Below are 18,899 nucleotides of genomic sequence, written 5' to 3'. Positions count from 1 at the left end.
TGCTGCTTTCAGAATTGACCATCAAAGTTAGTAACTGTTTTTTAATAGATTTTTTTCCTCCCTCTTCCTGGAATATTTTTTAGGTTTTCTTCAAAGAAATTTTCCTATATATCTTGGAAACTTCTACTAGCTCATTTGATCATAAGTGGATGGTTATACAAACACTGACAAGGATATGTGCAGGTATGAATGACTGTTTTTGACTATGAATGACTATGAATTTCTAGAATTTGTTTTTTATCTCAAAGAATAAAACTATATTTGCCTTTCATTAAATTACCTGGTTTTTGTTCCAAGTTTGACAATGTCACTTTATTTATAGATGCTCAGAGTGTGGTGGACATCTACGTGAACTACGATTGTGACTTAAATGCAGCAAATATATTTGAAAGGCTGGTTAATGACTTATCAAAGATTGCTCAAGGAAGAGGTAGCCAAGAACTTGGCATGTCCAATGTTCAGGTAAAAATTGCACCAAACTTTATGAAGTTTCGCGTTTCTTGGCATGATAGGTTGAGACTAAACTCTCCAGTCCACTAACAAATTGTTCATGAAATCTTTTCTAGGAATTAAGTTTGAGGAAAAAAGGACTGGAATGCTTAGTATCGATCTTGAAATGCATGGTGGAATGGAGTAAGGATCAATATGTAAATCCCAATTCCCAGACAACCCTTGGTAAGACATATGGTGTGTTTCTTCTGCCTTTAGTAATGAGGTGCTACAGGACTTCATTGTGTTTGTCCAGTATTCTGATGCTGTTAATGTCCAGACTTTTTCCTTTGGTAGAAATATTGATAAGTTTGGTGTCATTTAAACAAGTTGTCTTTTCCTAATTGTATGAATTCCAAGAATGCTACTGGACTGAAAAATGTCTAAATCCTGTTATTTTCTGTATTTCTGATTTTAAAAGTGTCTCAGAACTTTCTTTGAAGCTCCCTTGATTTTTATATAATTTCATATTGATTAAATAACTGCTAAAGCAAGCTGAATGGAGAGCATTTTTTTTACTTATTTACTGGTTATTTTAAAAATTACTTGTTTACTGATTACTTACATACACGTTTTATAGCTGTAGAAGTTTGAATGTTGTAAGCCATGAAGTAACTAAATAATTACTTGTTTTAATCTTGTTTTCATCCAACCTAAGGTTATGCCAGAATTTTCAGATTAAGCATTTAAAGTTGGTAGGTGATGTAGTAAACTTTCTAGGAGTGGTTAGCATGGCTGTCTTTGTGAACTGAGAGCACCAACTCCTTGGCATGCCTAAATTCTTTCAGACACTGTGTTTAAAAAACTTAGAATAGTCGCTCCAGGTTAAAAGTGACACTGGATTTGAAAATAAAATTAAAAAGCTGTAGTTGGTTTTCTGAGGTGCTGGGGTTTTTTTCCCAAGTGCCTGAAATTATAGTTTTAATTTAAGATTTAAATTTAAGTATGTGATGAACTGACAGAATTCTCCTTGATATATTGTAGTGATTTTTGTTTCTTTTCAGTGTATGTGTTTTGGATATATGTAACCCTTTCCACTTTATAGGCCAAGAAAAACCCACAGAACAGGACAGCAGTGAAACCAAACACCCTGAGACAATTAACAGATATGGAAGCTTAAATTCTTTGGATTCTACTGCTTCATCAGGAATTGGCAGTTACAGCACACAGATGTCTGGCACTGACAACCCAGAGCAGTTTGAAGTGCTAAAGCAGCAAAAGGAAATAATAGAACAAGGAATTGACTTGTGAGTGCCCTTTTATCACCCATGGGAGGGTGGATTCTTTTGGAGCTATGAAGATTCCTGGGTTTTTCTTCCTTCTCCTCATAGATACTCATCTTGTGTTAGGAAAAATCTCTGGATGTAACAGCACTTCCTCTGGTGAAAGAGTGCTGAATGGTGTCCCCTTTGGAGCCTGTCAACAGTGTTTTGTGTTAACCTAATTCCTCACAGCTAGAAGATGAGTACTCTGAATGTTTGTTCTTTTTTTCTCCAGACCTGCTTGTCTAAAAATAAGGTTTTTATATTTGGATAAAAAGAACATTGAACTCGTGATCATTTGAATGTGACCCATTTTAATGTCCATGTTACTGGTGAAAATTCCTATATGCTTATGCTGATGAGTCCTTATGATTAATTAATTTGTCATAATTAGAACTGGAGGATAGTGTCATTTCTTAGTGCAGTCTGATGTGAATCTTCTGTGTGATTTTATCTTCATCACCTTAATCTCTTCAGTGAGGTCAGTTTTATGCAAAAATGAAAGTTTCCTGTCATACGTTTCTGGGACCCTGCACAAATATGCCTTATTCCTTCAGGGCTTCATTTTCTTTCAGTTTCCTGGTTCTATGTTTTGTATGTTTCCATTTTTACAGGCAACTAATGAATTTGTTGATTGTTTCATACAGATTAAGATAAAAATCAACAGCATAATTGTTCTTTTCAAGGTTTTGCTGTCTTTGTGGAATATTTTTTATTTATGAGTGCCAGAGTAAAGGGAAATAGCTCATTCCTATGTAATGTGCAGTTTGATAAAGGAAAAATACTTAATATGTAGATTTTTCAGCATCTTACCTGAAATTTCTGAATTTCTTTACTTAGGGTGGTACAACTTTTTGTATGGGTAAAAGGATTAACTCTCATTTCATCTTGCTTTTCATTGTACAGATTCAACAAGAAACCAAAGAGGGGGATTCAGTACCTGCAAGAACAAGGAATGCTTGGCACTACCCCTGAAGACATTGCTCAATTCTTGCATCAAGAGGAAAGATTAGATTCAGTAAGGAAACTGTTTTCCTGATGGTTGTCTGTGCTTATACTGATGTGTTTATACTAATTGCAAATCAGCTGATAGTGTTCAGAGTGTGTATCACATTATTGTGGAATGAAGAAAAGGAAACCTGTCTCTCTCTCTTCTAAAATTTGTAAGTTCAAGGAATTTGAGTTGGAGGGTGCAGTAGAGCTCTACCCTGTGCTCTATGCATCCTGTGGTTCAGCATCCTGTAAAGCAAGAGACTGACCTACTTGAGCTGACTCAAAACTTGTACTTAGTTGCTAGTATAGCTTGAAGCAACTTAGTAAATCCTATATACTTTAGTAAGGAACTGCCAGAATTATCTGTCCTTCAGAGATGGTGAAAATAATAATGTGGTGTAACAACATTAAAAGCACTTTTTTTCTGCCCCCAGAGGAAAGTTAGCTAATTGAGATTAGCTCTTTCATTTTATTTACAGCTAGCAGCTGTTGCTGGACTTGGAAGGGTCCTGCAATATGGGTAGGAATATCTCATGTTAATATTGTCATGAGAAACCGAACTTTCTGAAACAGCAGTTTTCACCATTATACATAAAGGCCACAGCCATTGGTGCCCATGTTTGCTACTGTGGCTGAATTCACAAATTTTGGTATTAATGCTTAGAATCAGACATTAAAACATTTTTTTAACCTCAGTTTACATATCCAGGCATCTTTATCTGAATGCATGCTCTTCTTCATTGTACTGTGTTGTGTTGACAGTGATCAACTCAGGTGTGTTTTGAGTACCAGCTATTTTTATTTGAGCATCCCTTGCATCTGTTTGAGATCAGTACTCTAGGGAAAAAAGTTTAGTGAGCTTTTCATTCCTGTAATAAGTTTCTTAACTACAAAAATCATTACAGCAGAGTACAATCATTAGTAATACTAACTTTGTCTTGTACACGTGTGGAATTCATCTAACAAACAAATGGCATGAGAGTAAGAACAGAGAAGGAAGAATGTAGGCAGCTACATATGAGCATGTAAGAGCATTATGATGGAATATGTGGCTAAAATACTTTGCTTCAGACAATGGAGGAGAAGCAGGAATATGTCTCAGTTAACTGCAATACACACCTCTTTTTGTACAACATTTGACTGTTGTTGGTATTTATTTTTCAAAAATAAATGCACTAGTTTGTCTTTTCTACTCTTGTTTTAGACTCAGGTTGGGGAGTTCCTGGGAGACAATGATAAATTTAACAAAGAGGTCATGTATGCATATGTAGACCAACACGACTTTTCGGGAAAGGATTTCGTTTCAGCTCTGCGCATGTTTCTAGAAGGATTTCGTCTGCCCGGAGAAGCTCAAAAAATTGATCGCTTAATGGAGAAATTTGCTGCTAGATATTTAGAATGTAACCAAGGGTAAGATACACTACTTCTTCAGAACTTTGGAAAACTGAGTGATTAGTAAAAAATCTTAATAAATTAAATTTGCTATTCTTTCTCTCCTTTTTGCCTTCAGGCAAACTCTTTTTGCTAGTGCAGATACTGCATATGTTTTAGCTTACTCAATTATCATGTTGACAACAGATCTTCACAGTCCACAGGTATGTTGTTGGAATAAATATCCATGTAATTCATAGGCATGTAACTTTCAGGCATTGTGACAGTGTAGTTGTTAAAGCTTGTTATCCAATTTAGCATCAGGATGTGTTTAATAAGTAAGGTAGTCTACATTAGTGCATCTTTTTAAGTAGCAGTATTATGTTTCATGGGTGTTGAGGTTTTGAAGTTTTTTTGGTTAGGCCTTTCTGTAAGGTAGCTTTCTGCATCATGGATAGTTTGGTCTGTATGACAAGAAAAAGCTTTTTTTTCCTTTCTTTTTTTTTTTTTAATGTACATCTCATTTGACATACATTTGATCTGTGGATCCCACCAAATGTTTGAGTGTTAGAATGTCCTCATGGCTTTGCAGTATATTGTAGATTTGACAGTGTAGTCTTGGATATGTTGAATACTTTAAAAAGTCTTCTGAATCAGCAGGTTTATCCCTGATGGTAACTTCTTGTGGGCTGGGCAGTTTTATAGGAAGATTGTAAATTAGAAGCTTGCCTCGTGTGTTGATATTTACAGCTACTTTCTGCATTTCAGGTTAAGAATAAAATGACAAAAGAACAGTATATTAAAATGAATAGAGGTATCAATGACAGTAAAGATCTACCTGAAGAATATTTGTCTGCTATCTATAATGAAATAGCTGGAAAGAAGATTTCAATGAAAGAAACAAAAGAATTAACAATACCTACAAAATCCAGTAAACAAAGTAAGTAGTGGCATTGCTAGCTTTCTTCAGTTGGGTTGGCTCTTCAGTTTCATGAAGCTCTCCTTTTTAAAACAGGAGTTGAATGAAGCAAACACTACTCACTTAATTCACAGTGAGTCCTAGCTTCTAATTTCATATTCTTTTCTTTTTAACATAAATGCATGATGCTAACCTCAAATCTGCATTAAATACAACAGCTTATTTTCACTTCCCTTTGCATCTGAATTCCTGGCAGTTGGTCATTGACCATGGAGGAGGCAGGTGTTGCTGTTGAGCAGCAGCACAGGGAAAGAACTGTGAAGTTACATGGTTGCCAATAGGTACAGAGCAGAACACACACATTGTGTGTGTCTTCTTTTTCTTAAGTAACTGTTGTGATTTCTTGCAATAACCAATCTGTTTTCAAATATTTTGCAATATTTGATTCTTAGGGCCCTAATTTGTGCACTTTATTAATAATCTTTTCCTTTCTCAGATAACAGAAAACCTTTGTGTTTTGCATATTGTGAAGATTGAGATGTTACTCATTCTAACTTTTCTACAGAGAACCTTAAGAGAGATTGAACTTTTTCCCAACATATTTGTATAATTTAAGTCCTAGGTTAGCCTTATGAACAGATTGCTTGCAGGAAATTTGCATCTGAAAAAAAGAAATACTCTTGTTTCAGTATTCAATCACTTAACATAATGTTTTATTGTCACTTTTAAAAAGATGATTATTACATGCTACTTGGATTTCACTGTCTTCTTGAGAGGTGGGTTCTGTTATGGAAATGAAAAGGTTTAATGTAGTTCTCACACTGGAAAAGGATGTCCAGTTATTTTTATTGTTATTTTCTCTGCTGATGGATTCCTATGACATATCTCTTCATTTTGAATTTAACTTAGTGGGTGTGATATTTATGCTGTCAGTTGAGGTGATGGAGAAGAAATCTCTGTTGTTCAAATCTTAAAATTCTGTAAAGGTTTAAAAATAGTTTGCATTTCAAATACAAGTTTGCCTTAAGTTAAATTTTATCTATGTTGTAAAAGAAATATGAGAAGGCTGGTATGATAATTTCAGAAAGTGAAGATAATACAAAAATACATCTGAATATTGTACTTAATGAAAAACATAAAATTATTATATTCCTAAAGATGCACAAATGAGAGAAAAAATGTGTTTGCAGGTGTTGCTAGTGAGAAGCAGAGAAGACTCCTATATAACTTGGAAATGGAGCAAATGGCTAAAACAGCTAAAGCTCTTATGGAGGCAGTGAGCCACGTTCAGGCCCCTTTTACCAGTGCAACACACCTGGAGCATGTGAGACCCATGTTTAAGGTGAGATACCTGTTCAGATAATCATGTAGAATATCACAGTTTCTTAATACAAAATGCTGACTGACAGGATTTATTGAAAATACTGAAGATTTGCATCTGCTGTGCTTTGCTCATTTTGTGAGTTACTTAACTTGCTACAGGAAAGAGAGGATTTTGAACCTTCTAATCTAGATTCCTTTACCCTGGAATTTAAGAAATTTCTGTGCTGGTACAAGAAGCAATGGAGCAGTTATCAGGAAAAACATTTATCTAATGTTGTCTGTTGCAAATTAATGCTTTAGAAAGCTAGGAGTGTAGTCCAGTGTAGGGGAGGAAGCTGAACCTGTATTAAACTATTATTCTAAGCACCACTCTGCTATTGTGTAAGTGCAAAGCTGTCTGCATGCCAAATGCTTTTTCCGTAGCAGTGATTCAGATTCATAGACAGAGTATGTTCAGCAGTGTAGGATGCCTCAGTGTGCTCTTGGATGTGGTCTCTGGCATACCTAACTCACAGCAGTCATCTGCCATTGAGATTAATTGTTAGGGCTTTGAGATAATTGTTAGGGCTCTTGTTTGTGCCCTTGTTCAAGTCATGGTGCTCACATGACCGCTTTGTGAACTGCTCCAGGGAAGTAAAGTCTCAGACCTCTACCACTGAATGAACAAATGGTTCCCTGGGGGGATGTGCTGTGAGGTTAGATGGAGCTCCAGGCCCAAGAAGCTCAGAAACATTTAGGTTGAAATAGACTCTTAAAAGCTTTGAGTCCTGCTGTTAGCCCAGGGCTGCCAAGTCCACCACTAAACCATGACCTGAAGTGCTGCATTTACATGTCTGATAAATGCTTCCAGGGTTGGTGCCTGCACTGCTTCCTTGGGCAGCTTGTTTCAACTTATGTCAACTGCGTCTGTGAGGGAATTTTTCCCAATATTCAATGTAAATGTCTCCTGGTGCAACTTGAGGCCACTTGCTCTCATCCTTTCCCTTGTTACTGGGGAGAAGAACCTACTCCCACCTCTTTCACCAGCTCCATTGTCCTTCTCTGGACTCAATCCCACACCTCCATGCCTTTCTTGCAGTGAGAGCCCAGAACTGAGCACAGGATGCAGAGTGTGGCCTCACCAGTGCTGAGTACAGAGCACTGCCCTGGTCCTGCTGGCCACCCTTCCTGGCACAAGCCAGGATGCCATTGGCCTTCTTGGCCACCTGGGCACACTGAAGGTCTCTGTGTGAGATTGCTGTCTATGAGGCAAAATTACGAGTTCTTTGTCACCTTATTAAAAAAACTAGCATAGTATTTGATTTGTACGGAGGAACACTAAGCACAGAGCTTGTTAAAAATTTACTTTTAGGCTGTTCAAGGTATCACATGGCAGAGATGTACTATACTTTCTCTCTGTGGACTTCCTGAAGGCTGAAATGAAATAATTCACATGCAGGCATCTGTAAAATTCATAGTGTGATTTTCTTCAAGATACCAGCCCTAATCCTTCCTACCCTTTACTGTCTAAAAGTGTATATTCAAAGCTCATTTTCAAAGGAGCAAAAAATGAAGCACCCTGGTTAAATTAACACTCTAAACATGTTTCATGAAGGTACAAAAAATAAGAAGTTTTTGCTTGAAGTTATTTGAGGGTGTTCATGAACTAATTAAAGTGCTGAGGACAGTAATGTAATGTATTGACCAGAGGGCTCTCTTCTCAAAAACAAGTAAGAACTGTGGAATTTGAATACCTAATTTCACTTTTTTAAATTTAGACTTAAATATTCAGTAAAAATTTACAAATTTCTGGGTATCTCTACTCATTGATGTCCGCATAAAATTGATCATTGTAACTGTGTTTGATTCTTAAAACAGCAAAAAATCCCTTTATGCACCCATCTAAGCAGCCCAGAATTGATTGTCTGGTTTTGAGGCTTGATTTTCATCTGTATTAACAAAACAGCCTACAAATAACAGCATACATGTAGTTACAAAGCATAGTATACAGACCATTAGATAATTTTTAAGAAATTATTTCAGTTTCGTGATTTTTTAAGATTAGTTTTGGTTACAATAGCAGGGAAAATTAGGAAGGCATTGGGAAAAACCATACATTTCTGAACATAAAATTACAGAATAGTTTGGGTTGGAAGGGACCTTTAAAGATGATACAATGGGGAATTAAATCCTGAATCTTTGAATTCATCCAGTGCCTTTAATACTGTCTCCCAGTTACAGTTTAGTATGTGCAAGCATTAAATGCTTTTTGAGGTAGTGCTTTTGGATCTGCAGGCTAAAATGAAACCAAAGCTCAGTGGTACATCATTTTATTATGAAATTAAGTGTGAAATCTATTGCTCCTTGCTGTGCCCATTGACTCTGTATTTCATCTGGGGTGACTTAAGGTAAAATTATGTCTAAAATCATTCTGGGTTCTGTGGTGTTTCCTCTCCATAACTCCATGTAGTTACAGCAGAATTCTCTGCATCTTCTCACTGTTTTTTCTGCCTTTGGGAGGGGGAGCCTTGGCCACAAGGAAAGGACTATATGGTCTGTCTTGCAGTACTCAGTGGCACCTAAGGCAAGAGGAATGGGAAACATCAGTAGTGGCTTAGGTACAAAAAGATGGAGGGAAAAGGGCAACAGAATTAGTAGTAGAGAGATAAGGCAAGAGTCTTGTCCGGTATTTTGCTGTTGTTGTTGTTAGCTTACTATAATTTTAGTGTAATTAATAAAGTTTACCTTATTTTTAGTAATCTCCTTTTTTTGTTGTTGGTTTTTTTCTGGTGTTATCAGGATAAGCTAGTCTTACTTATGTACTTTTCATCATAAATCTGTTATATGGTGTGTTGGTTATTACAATAAGTGTTTACTCTGTGTTTCAATGTCCAGAGATAAAAGTCATCCTGGAAGTGCTAAAACTCTAACAGACATCTAATTGACATAGCTTTAGGATTTGGTTTTTACAGCTATCTGAAGATGGCTGTGTGTTTGTTGCTGAGGGAGAGGACAAGTGCTTTGGAGGGGAGCTCCACTCTGCATTACTTCTGCCTCATTCTGTCTCATGTCTCTTCTGACCACACTTTTTAGTATTACATGTTTCATGTCTGTATATTCTGTTTCCTTTTTGTCAAAAGACAGCTTCAGGGTTGATTATGTAAGTTAAGAATGGAATTTACACTTCAGCAAGATGGTGAAACGATAACATTCCCCTCAAGTACCAACAATTGCTGATAATTGTAACACTTGCTTTGCATCCATTGCAGTTGGCATGGACACCTTTCCTGGCTGCATTCAGCGTGGGTCTGCAGGACTGTGATGACACCGAAGTTGCCTCTCTCTGTTTGGAGGGTATACGATGTGCAATCCGCATTGCTTGCATTTTCAACATTCAGGTAAAAAATGTAAGATTGACACAATGCTTTGATTTATGTACCAGCAAGATGTTAGTGGGATTCTGAGTGTCCTTGCTGCTGAAGCTGCACACTGCAATAGATAGGGGCTGCCTGCTTCTGACATTACTGTTTCATCTGATATATGACTGGAAGTGTACATGAAGTGACCTTTATTTTTCCTAGTGTTTTGTGGTAAGTGCTTCCGTGCCTCTGCACTGAATGTTTGTTTCCCTAGAAATTGACTACTTTTATGTCAAAGTATTTTATTTCTAGCATTGTTACAAAGCTGTTTAGGTGTGTTTTGTTGTTTTATAAAATGAGTCTCTCCATCATGTAAAATAGTATCTCTCTGAACTGTATTTGAAATATTGTTCTCAACTTCAGAGAGATGATATTAATCCAAGATGTCTTTAAATGGATACCCTTTTAACAGTTATGGCACTGAAAATGGCATTCCTGTCGTAATGAATGAATGGATCTTGCATGAAGTGCATTGCCAAGAATGCCAGACTCTCTGGCTCCAGAGGGCCGTGGTGATTAAACTGGGGCTTTTTTTGGCTTTTGTTTTTCTATTTAGAAACCATTGGTAGGGAAGGTACAATTACATTATTGTAGATTATTAGTTAATAAATGGAGTACTGGTCTGCCATAAGTCTGTTACAGACATAGCTGAAGAGAGGGGCAGGCAAAATCTGTATGTTTGGCTTTGTGTTATTTCATTTGTATGTTGAAAATGCTTACCAAGAGAACACGCGCCAGCCCAGAAACCAACTGTATAAGACTAAATAGAAGATGTTGAACTATGATATGATAGGGAATGGTTTCCTTCCTTCTCCCCTTGTATTTGTATTTGGCAAGTTAGATAACATTTACCATTAATGTGGAAAAGCACATTGGGACCTATGATACAGCTGCTTAAAAAGTCCATTTGAGATCACGTGAGGTTTCTTTCCTCTGTTTTTCCACCTAATTTCTGCATGACCACCTGTTCCCAAGCTCAACAGACTTAAAAATTTGATTAACAAAGCCTTCCCTGGAGCCTGCAGATGTTCAGTGAAACACACTCCAGTTACTTTTGTTTCTAAGCTGCAAAAGTGGAACTGGTACCAATACCAGTTTCAGCAGCTGCAGAATTTAGCTCCCAGTGCTGCAGTGGTCAGCCTTGCTGGAGAGGGCAAGGACATGTTTGCTCCAAGATCCCTGTGATTCAGTTGTACCCTTCATTGGCTTGGGACATGATTGAACTGGAGGTGTTCCAAAAACAAGTTTTTAAATTTCAGAAAATGGGAAGTGTTGCTTTTGCATTTTCAGTATAAGCATTATTACTTCTTGGTTTTCTGTGGAAATTCTATTTTGTTGATATAATTAAAAACAGTACTGGTTTGTTGGTAATTTCAGTATTACAGGATGATTCCAGTTCACAAGGTCTTGGTTAGGTGGGATATTGTCTGACTGCAGACACAAGATAGCTCTGATGGTTTGAAGGAGACTGGCATGTCTGTACTTGTACTGGTTTAAGGATCTTGTCTGTTGGAATGAAGTTTATCCTCATGTGCTTAACCAGTGATGGCAACTTTTCCAGTTTTCATTGTGGAAATGTATAGAAATGAAGATTGGTGTCTATTAAGAGTTAACATTTACACACCTTGAGAGATAATGGAGGGACCTGGATTCCTTTAATTTTAAGAAAATTTCCAAAGTACACGATACAGTTTAAGTTATACATGCTCACCTCTAAAACCTCAATTATAGATTATGGTTTTAATTATTTATATTTTTAATCTTAGACTTGTCACACAGTCTGACTTTTGTCTTTAAGCATCTGAGAAAAGATATGCATCAAAAGGATGTACTTAATCTACTTATATCATCAAGTTTCAATTTCTGGGTGATGGACACATTATTTAGTTGTTTCTCTTCTACTGTGGTGGCTTAGAAAAAGGGGGGAGAGGGGAATACCTACATGAATGAGTAGGACTGAAAATGTTTTGGTTTTACAGAAAATACACAGTTTGTAGGCTCTGAAGCTTCATTGCTTAGTATTCTTTCTTTGAGAGTTCATTTTTCTGTGCTTCTACATTATTTTCTTCACCTTTGCCAGCGTACCCTGCAGAAATGGTTGGCTTTGAATGTGGCAGCTATTCTGTAGTCAGTGGCTCAGTGGCAGTCTGTCCCTTCTACCGTAGCCCACTATTGTGGTGTTAGTGTTTTCTCTGTGGAATCTCATTCTTTCTGGGTTTTTTTTTAATGTTTTATATTTGGTTGTTTTCTGTGTTCAATGATTTTTTACTTTAAAAATACCCCTAAATATCCAAACAGTTAAATATATTTCGTAATTGTCGTTTGTTTATCTGGTGTACAACCATTTCACTTTACAGCCTTCAGTTTATACATAACAGGAGAATAAAATGCACTTGTGGGCTCAACTGTAATCCCCTTTTTACCATTGTAATTGGTTCATGTGAAATCTGAGGAGTTCCCTTTGTTGCTTATAGATACCATGCACATAAAAATTGGGTAACTGGGTGGAATTTTCTTTTGTGAGATCAGTCTAGATTTTGGTCACTTGCTGTTTGCCCATGACACTTCTTCAGAAGCTTCTGAGATGCTCCAAATGGTGCAAATTAAATCAAATAGGTTTTGAGCAATTCCATAGAATTGGCATAACTTGCCTTTTAGATACATTTTTTAGATTTTATTGACAAAAAAATGCTAAAGCTTCAGTGAGTCTGCATAAGGCAGCATTTTCAGAGTAGGTCTGAGTATGGTACAGGAATATTGAAAACTTAGCTAATTAGCAACATTTCTTCTGAAGCAGCATCCTCTTTTCCCCAAAAAAGACCAAACCAGAAATGTAAGCACATCTTATATGTCCTATGCTGTCAGACATTACACTTCATGTTCCTGATTTCAGAGAAGGACCTGATTTCATCCCACAGATACCTTCTTACTGGTGAAGAACTTGAGATATTTTCACTATGCTTTGGAAATTCAGTTCTAGGAAGAGAAAGATAAATGGTATAGTTGATGAAATCGTACAGATTGTACTAAGAACAAGAAATGGCAAAAATATTTATGAGACTCGTGTTTCTTTCCTTCCCGTTTGCAGCTTGAAAGAGATGCCTATGTTCAAGCATTAGCAAGATTTACGTTGCTTACAGTGAGTTCTGGTATTACTGAAATGAAACAGAAGAACATTGACACCATTAAAACTCTCATCACGGTGGCTCATACAGATGGAAACTATTTGGGAAATTCCTGGCATGAGGTACAAGTCATTTGTACTTGAGCTGTAAGAAAGCATGTTCACTGATTTTCAACACAGTAGTGTGCTTGTTTGTGCATAAACACAGTGTGGTTTAGGTAAGTGCTGCATGTATACTTCTTAAAGTAGCAAAACATGTCTAAGTGAGAAATAAAACTGAGAGAGACTAATCCAGTACTATTTAAATTTATATTTATTTTAGAAAAAAACCCAGATTTTTTGACCTCAAGTATTGGAATTTTTTCCTTCTAAAGAGCTTTACTTGCTTTTTACTATTTCAAACTGCTTTTGGTTGGTAAATAACTTCTTTATTCTCTGCAATAGATTCTGAAATGCATCAGTCAGCTTGAACTGGCACAGTTAATAGGAACTGGAGTAAAACCTCGCTACATCTCAGGGACAGTGCGTGGCAGGGAAGGTTCTTTTACTGGAACAAAGGATCAGGCACCTGATGAATTTGTGGGGCTGGGACTGGGTAAGTGATGCAGATACTAAGTATTTCATTTAGCTGGTTTTGTTCAGAGAACTATTTAAATTTGTTCTGTGTTTTTATGTGAGTTTCTGACAAAAGACCGTGAAGTAGTCCTTGTAAAACTTATGCTTTGAATAGACTTACTCCAATTTCTGGAATATTTAGTTTGCTCTATTATTATTGTTAGGATGGAAAATGTAAGAAGATTATATATGTTGTTCAATTCTATTAAAATATCACTTTCCAACTAAAAATGGATTGCAGATGGTATGACCAGGTTTAATAATACTGCAACATTAGTGTGCCAAGTATTTTACCAAGCAAGCAAGTCAGTATGTGTAGGTTAAGCATCTGTTGTGGAGCTTTGTGAGAAATACACAGAATTCAAACCAAGTGGGAGATTAATTTAGCTTAAATTCTGAAATTTCATTTCTTTCCTTTTCTGGTTACTTTGGTACTGAGTAAGTGCCTTTTTTAGGCTTGAGCACTAAAATATACTGCAAAAATGAGATTATTTTTCTTATCTTCGTAGAAAAGTATAAGACTTACCTTAAATTTATCTTTAGAATGTTGGGAGTTTTGTTTATTTGTTTATTTTAAGTGGGAACACAGTTAAAGATATATAGGTCTAGGGTATTTAAAAACTCTGGAAGCATCAAAGTGTATATATACAAGTCTTTTTGACTGTGAGAAAGTTTCAGTTATAGTGTGATGCTCAGTATCTCTTGCCTTTTGAACTTCACTCACAGCCAAACAAAAGCTTTGTCTTCCCTCAGTTTTTCATGTAATTTTTTTTGAGTAATGATAATTTTCTGTTTTTCCTGATCTTAGCCCCCAAACTAGTCCTAATCATCCAGGTTTGTGTTCTCCTCAGAGAGTTTTTTTTCTTCTATAGTCATTCCTTTTCTTTCCCTTTTGCTCCCCTTTGGCCTGCCTCTCTGTACTTCCCTCACCTTGCCAAGCATTGATGAATGTTAAACTTGGGCTTGGAAATCAGTGAGTCTGCCAACATGTCATACACTGGGCTTCTTCCTGCCCTTCCAATATGCATCTTTCACTGTTCCCTGATGGACTTGTGCAACTTGGCTACTTCCAAATCCTGGCAGTTTCTCTATGCTTCTCTGTGCTTCTCTAAGGCTAAAGTGGCTGGCCTTTAAAAGTTTTAAGTCCTCATAACTCAAGAATGCAACTGGTATTCAGGTTTCCCTAAATCATACTTGCTGCTCATTGGTATAGGTCCAGCTCATAAAGACCTTTTGCTGCTGTCAGCTACATTTCTAGGGAAAACAGTTTATGCCCAAATACATAAAATGTTTTTCTCTGAATTCAGTTTCTGGAATGCTTATTAGAGTGCACCTATGGAAACTTGACCATTTTCTTTTTTTTTTTTTAAATAATGTTGCTTCAATCTTATTGGAAAATGCTTAACTTGGTTTTTATGCACTAAGAGGGGCTGTTAGAACATTTTCTCAACTCTTTTAGTTATTTCACTTCTTTCCACAAATCCTTTTTTGCAGATAGTTTAATTTTCTATGATTCCAAAGTATGCATTAGAACTATGGGTTTCAAGCAAGCTTTCTATAAACCTAAATTCCTGTGAAGAACACATAGTGTGTATGTCCATATACACAGACACATATTTTACAGGAAAAGAGTTGTTTAGAGTGAGTGAAGTTGCAGTCTGGTGAAACAGAAACTCCATCTTTCAGACCTACTTGCAAAATCAGATGTGGATAAGCAGCAGCACTCACTTTTCTTGCTGAAGTTAATGTGTTTTTTGAAATAACAAAGATGAACAAAACCAGACCCAAAAGCTCCTTTGCTCATTTACTGCCTCAGCAAGAATTCAGGTGTGGCTGTTCAGGCATCTGCACTCAAATGTCTTTATCTCTTGTATTACCTTCCTGTTGTGACCCTTTTTTTGTTGTACTTGGGAATTCAAAGCATCACAAGCATGGGGGTTGTAAAGGAATGAATAAGCATCTAGTCTATTGCTCCTTTGGTAGGAATATTGCCTTACTTGGAGTTGTAATTGTGAAATCCACATTTCTCCTATGTCAGTTTCTGTTCACAAAGTTGGAAGACAAAACTTGCTGCTATGAGTAGGTCATAGCCAAAGTGTTTGGGCTCCTGGGTAACCACAAATCCTCTTTGGACAGGGGGAATCTGACAAATCTCTTTTTTGTAAAGCAGAGTTACCTAGCTGACTCCTGTGTTGCACTGTTAAAGATTTCACAACTGTTAGAGTGTAAGTCTGCTGTCTGTTCAGGTTTTCAAGCATTGAATTACAAATCCTGTGATAACAAGGAATTCTCACATAAGCTGGTAAAGTTGGTTAGGGCTCTGACTCCTTGGAATTAGCCCTTCCAATTCTCTTCACACTCTGCTGCTCATTTGATACTTCTTAGCTGACTCATTACCAACATTCAAGCTAATTGACACTGGCAGCTTGTGTGCTTACAAGAGAAGTCTTGATCAAACCCAGTGGTATTATACATTGCTGAGATACCAGCATGAGGTTACACATGTATGTACAGAAAAGTTGTTCCATAAATGCCCTAGAAAAGTACTTCAGGTAGGTAAGGTTGTATAGATTTGACAGACAGTCATCTCCAGCCACCTCCAAGTGTGGATGGCTCTGAGGCAGGCTGAAACATGAGAAGTTCTTCTCTCAGCAAACCTCTGAGATCAGAACTACTTGCTTTCTTTCAGTCTTCTGTTCTTTTCTATATTGCTTAAATTAAAAAAAAAAAAAGCCCTGCATACAGGGTATGTGGAATTACGCAAAGTGATTGCAAGATTCCAGCTCTTTCTTTGATGGTGATTGCTTTTTTTTGGAGATGGCTAAAAATTTCAGAATTTTTCTCACTGCAAAGTTTGCAGTTTCTTCACAGCTTTCCCAGATGTAGGTTACAGTTTCAAGCCTCCAAAATAAATAATTACTGGTTTTATTTATAGGTATTTCTCACTATTTTGGGATGATAATTTTGCTGTAATTGAGATGTAGCTTAAAGATGGAATTCTGGTGGAAGCTATTCTTTCTGAATGATAAGAAGTCTTTTGGGATTTACTCACTTGATGCTAATTAAGTGTGAAAAATTCTCCTCTAAGCTATATTCTCAGTCATATGTTGTGTGTTCTAAGTAGCAAGATTACCAAAGTTTCATTGAAAAATGGAGGAAAAAAAGGTGATTCTTGTGGGTTTTATTTTTTTTATCTGTTGCTCCAAATGTGGACAATTTTTAGGGACTAATATAATTTATGCATGGATAGAGACATAATAATTAGGTAATTAGGATAATTAGGACTTACACTAACATGTAACTGTTCACTGAGATGTCCAGCTCATGCAAGGGAAATTCATAATGTGCTTCTCTTTTTGTGAATTAAAAATACATTTAATTATACTGGTAGTGGCAAACCTACTATTCCTCTTTCTTCCCAACCCGTTCTGTATTCTTTTTTACCCATTTTTCAATTTTTCTCACTGTAGTTGGTGGAAACGTGGATTGGAAGCAGATAGCAAGTATTCAGGAATCCATTGGAGAAACTAGCTCCCAAAGCGTTGTTGTTGCTGTAGACAGGTACTGTATTAAATTTCTTGTTGCCAACTGAAGTTTTTCAAGCAGTATTTGAATACCCTGTGCTAAGAAAAGGACCTTACTAATTTATTAATTTATTTGGAAAAAGCCTACATAAAAACTACCATAGAGAAGTGCTTTTCAGTTAGAGGGGGGTGGATTTATTTTTGCATCATGGGTGTTTGTGCAAGAAGGAGCAGGGCAAAGATTAGGCAAGAAGCTTTTTTACTGATAAAAAAATTACTGCAGAAGACTTACAGAATGGAGTCTGCTGTAGTGTCTGCTGAATCTTGATTTGCTGTATATAGTAACAGATTGCAAATCTCATTTTGCCTTAGTACTGAGGGCATTATTGTCAGACTCTTTTTCTCCTAAATGTAATTACTGACTCCCTGCTTTCCTCTAGGTCATGTGGATGTTTTCTGAAATGACCAAAATTATTATTCCAGTCTTCCGTTCTATGAATCACATTTATTTTGACTGGATTTGGCTAGGCAGAATATATATTATGAACATTCCCAGTCTATATCATACAGTAGTGATCAGACTGAAGTGTTCATGGATCTTGCTTGCTCAGCATGTAAGAAATCAGAACATATAATTTTTGTAATGGTTGTCAAAATTGATGAAGAGGCATCACTTTGAAGGCTTACAAGCATTTCTGTGGTTGAAGTACAGGCAGCAAGATCAATGTCAGTTCAATGAAAAGTTGTCTTGCAGTAAAATCACATCAAGTGCACTGGAAGCTTGATGTCAAACACACCATAGCTGTTTAGGTTTGCAGTGTCCCTCCCTGCTTCATAATGGGAAGTGTTTCAAATACCTACTTTTCATGGCAAATGGGTATTATGCACTCTGGAGATGTTTGAGTTCTGTATTTCAATCGGGGATGAGAAAAGCTGACTGTACTCTCACTATGTTTTTACAACTGTAAAAAATCAATTGTTTCTTAATAAATAAAAGTAATCAGAGACTGTCTATATATTGTTAAAAAAATAAGACAAGGAGGCTTGAAAACATTTAACAGATGCATTTCTTAAGAAACTTTAACCATGTCTTTAACTGCGCTTCACAGAATATTTACGGGATCTACAAGGTTGGATGGAAATGCTATTGGTAGGTTTAATCTCTTCTCTATCCCTCCCCACCCCTGTAAACTGAACCTTGGAAAAATATTTCATTAAAACCTGTGGTCATTTAACAGTGGATTTTGTTCGCTGGCTTTGTGCTGTGTCTATGGATGAGCTGCTGTCTGCCACCCACCCTCGAATGTTTAGTCTGCAGAAGATAGTAGAGATTTCTTACTACAACATGGGCCGGATCAGGTTACAGTGGTCTAGGATCTGGGAAGTTATTGGCGATCATTTTAACAAGGTATCCCTGTTAATGCTTACAGTGCATACTCCTTCAGTTCTTGATACAGATTATTTTATTTTGAGATTTATTGGAAAATGGTGCTTATATGAATCATAATGGGTTTTCTGTCCTTCTCTGTAAGTTAAACTCACAGAAATTGTAAAGCAGTAAAGACCAGCGAGAAGGCAGAGGTACTCAGTATAATAAATATAAAAACAAAAGTATACATTATGTTATTTATCATTACTTGAGTCTAGAACTGGCTGCTGTTAGTTTTGTGCTGTAGTTTTTGGGGATGTTTCATGATGCTTGGTTTAAGAGGTTGTCTTCAAGTCTAGATTGACTCTTTATCAAATGAATGTTTGACATGCATTTTTAATACAGCTGTTAAAGTCTTTTTTAGATGGCTTGCTTATTTTTACGAGGTTTTAAATGCCAGGTTATTTAACGTATTTAACATAGAAAATAGCTGGAATTAGGGATTGTTGAAT

The 18,899-nt window shown here is 36.5% G+C and overlaps 1 protein-coding gene across 1 annotated transcript in view; it reads left to right on the top strand.

Annotated features, from left to right (window-relative positions):
• The window catches only part of ARFGEF1 (ADP ribosylation factor guanine nucleotide exchange factor 1), an 84,788-nt gene that overhangs the window by 49,548 nt on the left and 16,341 nt on the right, over positions 1 to 18,899 (top strand). The window contains exons 11-25 of the mRNA XM_036401741.2: positions 84 to 183; positions 323 to 462; positions 567 to 675; positions 1,535 to 1,736; positions 2,658 to 2,769; positions 3,949 to 4,154; positions 4,255 to 4,339; positions 4,884 to 5,055; positions 6,225 to 6,376; positions 9,606 to 9,734; positions 12,844 to 13,002; positions 13,324 to 13,474; positions 16,965 to 17,055; positions 18,128 to 18,168; positions 18,257 to 18,426. Of these exons, the coding sequence (XP_036257634.1) occupies positions 84 to 183; positions 323 to 462; positions 567 to 675; positions 1,535 to 1,736; positions 2,658 to 2,769; positions 3,949 to 4,154; positions 4,255 to 4,339; positions 4,884 to 5,055; positions 6,225 to 6,376; positions 9,606 to 9,734; positions 12,844 to 13,002; positions 13,324 to 13,474; positions 16,965 to 17,055; positions 18,128 to 18,168; positions 18,257 to 18,426 (2,019 nt within the window). The remainder of the gene's footprint in view (positions 1 to 83; positions 184 to 322; positions 463 to 566; positions 676 to 1,534; positions 1,737 to 2,657; positions 2,770 to 3,948; positions 4,155 to 4,254; positions 4,340 to 4,883; positions 5,056 to 6,224; positions 6,377 to 9,605; positions 9,735 to 12,843; positions 13,003 to 13,323; positions 13,475 to 16,964; positions 17,056 to 18,127; positions 18,169 to 18,256; positions 18,427 to 18,899) is intronic.

The sequence above is a fragment of the Molothrus ater genome, chromosome 1, assembly GCF_012460135.2.
Source record: "Molothrus ater isolate BHLD 08-10-18 breed brown headed cowbird chromosome 1, BPBGC_Mater_1.1, whole genome shotgun sequence".
Classification (NCBI taxonomy): Eukaryota; Metazoa; Chordata; class Aves; order Passeriformes; family Icteridae; genus Molothrus; species Molothrus ater.
The sequence above is the reverse complement of the archived record's forward strand: the minus strand, read 5'-3'. Positions and strand labels throughout refer to the sequence as shown.